Genomic DNA, 3980 nt, shown 5'->3' on the forward strand with positions numbered 1-3980 from the left:
AGCCACCACAACCTCCTTGAGCATTGCATCCGCAGAATCGAAACCTGCAAGAGACAGGCCGCCCTCCTTTCTCTGATCCCGCGGAAGTCACGTATGCTAAATACCTAACGGGTTGTACAGTTTCATTTTGTCGGGTCAGTCAAATCCGGATACAGTGAAAATCATTTTTGAATTTTTTTTTTATTGCCGCTTTCAAAAATATCGCGAAAAGGCATTTGCATCTCGGTCTTACACCTTTTGACACTTCAGTCTTAAGATAAGGTAAGTGCGTTAATTTTATTCAAATTTGTATCTTCATCCTTTAAAAAAAAAGAGTGCTTCGTTGTGCTTTGAATTTTTCGTAATTTCTTAATCGGTGAAAAATTTGTACGATTTTTTTTTTTCATCGGATATATTTTCAATGAAACTATCACTTTCTGTATTAATGAGATTATTTTCGAAATTGCGTAATCGTCGATGACTCGATTGAGATAGTTAATAATAAAAATTTATCAATTATCCATTCTGTATACCATACCATTCTCTATCTGATAAGCACGTTTCTGAAGATTATTTAATTAAAGAGTATGGTTATACAATCAATTCCAAAATTATATCTTAACCGTAATACCGTGATAATAATAATACAAATTTTCTACAATATTCTCGCGCATTGTTTCAGCATAGAACAAGTAATAACTGAATAAGATATAAAATAATATTTTAAAAATAATATTCAAACTAGGTGCGACTTAAATAAAAGTATAAACACTTGGTTTGAAGTAAAATAATATGGTGCATAGTAAACGTCACAGAGAATATGTACTTTATATTACACAAGGTAATGGGAAACTCTATACTAGATAGTTTCTTACCAGACGTCCATGATCGAGTGTTCCCAGAATGAAGGTATAAAAAGTGCGACATAACCAGGTTTCAAGTGAAGTAAAGGAATGTACATACATAGGCATCTAAATTCAGATATAAATATATCTATTGTAAAACTGACTTACGCGAAGTGCAAGAGACTACCAAAGATACGTACATACAAAAGAATACGTAGAAGATACAGTGCATTCTGGCATCAAATCTTCTAACGAAGATATTGCAGCATCGGACAGTTATTACGAACTGTTTTACCGACAATCGGTTAAACCACTTTCTATAGCACTCAGCGGGTAACAATATTACTATAGGAAAGCGAACCAAATCGATAAGTTCTCTTAGTAAAGTTCCTATGGGAAAGATGGCAGGAATGACGCGCCTTTTCACGTCGTTAGCATAACAGAAGATTTAATCAAGCAAATGGTGTGTAGCATTAGAGTCAGTGAGTATCCTCATAACTTTTTACGAGTATCGTGTTAATTTTGAAAAGAGCTGTAGCACTTGCCGAAAATTCGCTAATATTTTTTTAAAAGTCATTCACTGCATTTGAGGTAAATCTTGAAAGTTAAAGGAGGCTTTGGAATTGGGAATTGAAATTGAACATACATTATCAACCGTCGGTGACGTATAAAATTGCGACATGAGTAAAGTAAATAATTATTATGAATTAGCTAATTTTATAAATATTAAATTATTTACTGTCTCGTCAAATATTAATTAAAATACACTTCACGCAATGCCGCTCACATACTGCTAATAGCTAATTATACGTAATACAATAATATACGAAATGAATTACCCACAGTCGTATCAGTATAATAAAAGGACATATCAGGTTTACTGATTAAAAGTAAGAGCTCGTAAACTCCGTGAAACACCCGGTACCTTATTTAAACTGTATTCCAGCTTACATATCAGCTCCTGCCAATATGGCGATTAATTAAAGAATCCAAAAAGAAAAGCAGGATCGTTTTACGTCTCGTGTAAAACGTAAAGTAGATCTCCCTTAACGAAACGTAACGCCATATCCCCTGGTATTTCCAAGCCGCGTGCATATTGCCAATATAGTGTGTACCGTCGGCACCAGATGCAATACGGTATCCGCAATATCGCCATTATTGGCGACGATCGTAACTCGAGACTTTCCTGTAGCAGAGAGAAGATCGGCTCGCAGGCAGAGAGACTCTCTGTCTATGCAACAGTGATGCTGCTCTCGTCTCTTATCCTCGAGACACTTAGTAGCACTTACTCTTATCTTAACGACCAGGGACGCGCGTAGCGCTAATGGGGCCCTTCAAATTAGCGCGGGGCGCCTCTCGAAATTTTCAGAATTTCTCGCAAGGCATGTGCTCCCGTTCTGCATTACCAGACTTTGTCTAGACTCCTATTTCAGAAGGGATTTGAATATATTTAAAATCAAAAATAAATTATTCGTACTACCCATCACGAATGGTAGCCGGTATGCAATTTCGGTGGATTTCATGATGGATAATTATAATAAAGAAAGAGACACTTTGTATGACAAAAAGTTCTATGAGATTGAAATTCTTTATGGGTCGTACGGGTATCGTGACTGCACGATTGAATCCGTAAATTCTTCGTAGAAGTGCTCGTTGCTAAATAGCTTGCTTAGAATGGTATTCAGAATTGATGGAGCCCCATAGGCAGCACGTTGCAATTTAGCTGTAATTTAAGTTGCAACGCTTTGAACGGATCGTTGATCCGGCAAGTCATGCGCGACGGTTAGCCAGTCCATTGTTTTACGTTTCCGCTCGTTGCACATCTCAGGTTAGACCCCCTTTTGTTTTTTCCTGATCCCCACTCGTGCGGCCAGTTTGCAATTAAAATGGGAAGATAAATAAGCTGTAAGAAGAATAACTTCGAGCAGATCTGACCAGTGTATAAATACGGTACGAACGATTTAGTGGAAATTACAAAAAGTTGTTGCACGGTCCGTTTGGACTGGTTTTTGCTACTGCACCGTTATAAGCGTGTGCCGATGCTTGAGACGAGTTGCGAGGAGAAAAGGATTTTTTATGAACCTGGATAAATGAGGATAAATAAAAAGAAAATTAAAAAAAAAACTTTTTTCTCTTCAGCTGAAAAAACTCTGTTTCATATCTTTGATCTTATTCACGGAAATGGGAGTTTGTAGTTCGGTCACTCTGAAAAGTGATTTTGATAAACGAACGATAAGTCTCATTACCCATGCTGCTCGTTCACAGTCCCCTAATCACCGGAAGAAACATAGCCGAGGTGTCTCGCGAATATTAATTACCAAAAGGCGTATCACGTAGTACAGATAACGAATTTTCATGATAGAAGGTCACAGGTCAAATTCTATTTTGCGTTATGTTAATCGATAAAATGTCCTTTATCGTACCGATAATAAAATTGCGAAAAGCGAATAAACGAATATCAAAATTTTCTTTTTCGTAATGCATTTTTTATTTTGACTATCATGATCTGACACATTTTTTTATTATATGCCCGAACGTTTAATGAGTCGGTAATGGGTTTTTCATTTTTTTAAAGAAAAATGGCGTTCTACCTGTCAACCGTTTTCTTGCTATCAACCGTGGTGGCTCTTGCGACAAGTCAGACTTTCCAGTACAGCCGTGGATGGACAAATGGAAAGCGAGCCGAGAATTCCGTGCTACCTGGAATTCCCACTGCAGAATTCAAGCTCTCGGGTTCATCCGTTCAAAGTTCCGGCGCTCGAATGATGGACGTGCCGACGCCCTGTCAGTTGCAAAAGCTTAAAATGTTGTTGCAGGGCAACGGAAACGAGCAGGTAAATTACGTAACATACGTCAGAGATTTTAATTTACGAAAATACCACGAAACCTACCTTTTTTACCTAATTACCCGAAAATTTACACTGAACCGTGATCTCTCGTATTTCAGCTCTACCTGTTACCATGTGAACTTTTGAGCGTCCCACGTGTCTCGCTTGCGGATTTTCCCATGGGACATTTTCGACGTGGCTCCACACTGGAAAGTAACAATAACTATTGAGATCTTACATAAATCTATTTGTCTCCATGACTCCCCTGTACGTTTCCCTGTCCAGTGATAAAAGACGAAAAAGTCTAATAAAAATAACTACAACCTAA

At 37.6% G+C, this 3980-nt stretch overlaps 1 protein-coding gene across 4 annotated transcripts; it reads left to right on the forward strand.

Annotated features, from left to right (window-relative positions):
- Positions 1-3980, forward strand: LOC107263021 (pro-corazonin). 4 transcript variants are annotated; one of them, XM_015729804.2, is made up of 3 exons: positions 1-261; positions 3400-3658; positions 3772-3980. In XM_015729804.2, exons 2-3 carry the CDS (start codon positions 3404-3406, stop codon positions 3880-3882), a joined length of 366 nt encoding a protein of 121 aa, XP_015585290.1. In that variant the 5' UTR covers positions 1-261; positions 3400-3403; the 3' UTR covers positions 3883-3980. The 4 variants fall into 4 exon arrangements, with proteins under 4 accessions (XP_015585290.1, XP_024936344.1, XP_015585291.1 ...); XM_025080576.1 differs by lacking the exon at positions 1-261 and adding an exon at positions 763-888 and having other exon boundaries at positions 3772-3911; XM_015729805.2 differs by lacking the exon at positions 1-261 and adding an exon at positions 946-1306 and having other exon boundaries at positions 3772-3911.

The sequence above is a fragment of the Cephus cinctus genome, unplaced genomic scaffold (assembly GCF_000341935.2).
Source record: "Cephus cinctus unplaced genomic scaffold, Ccin1 Ccin1_scaffold0132, whole genome shotgun sequence".
Classification (NCBI taxonomy): Eukaryota; Metazoa; Arthropoda; class Insecta; order Hymenoptera; family Cephidae; genus Cephus; species Cephus cinctus.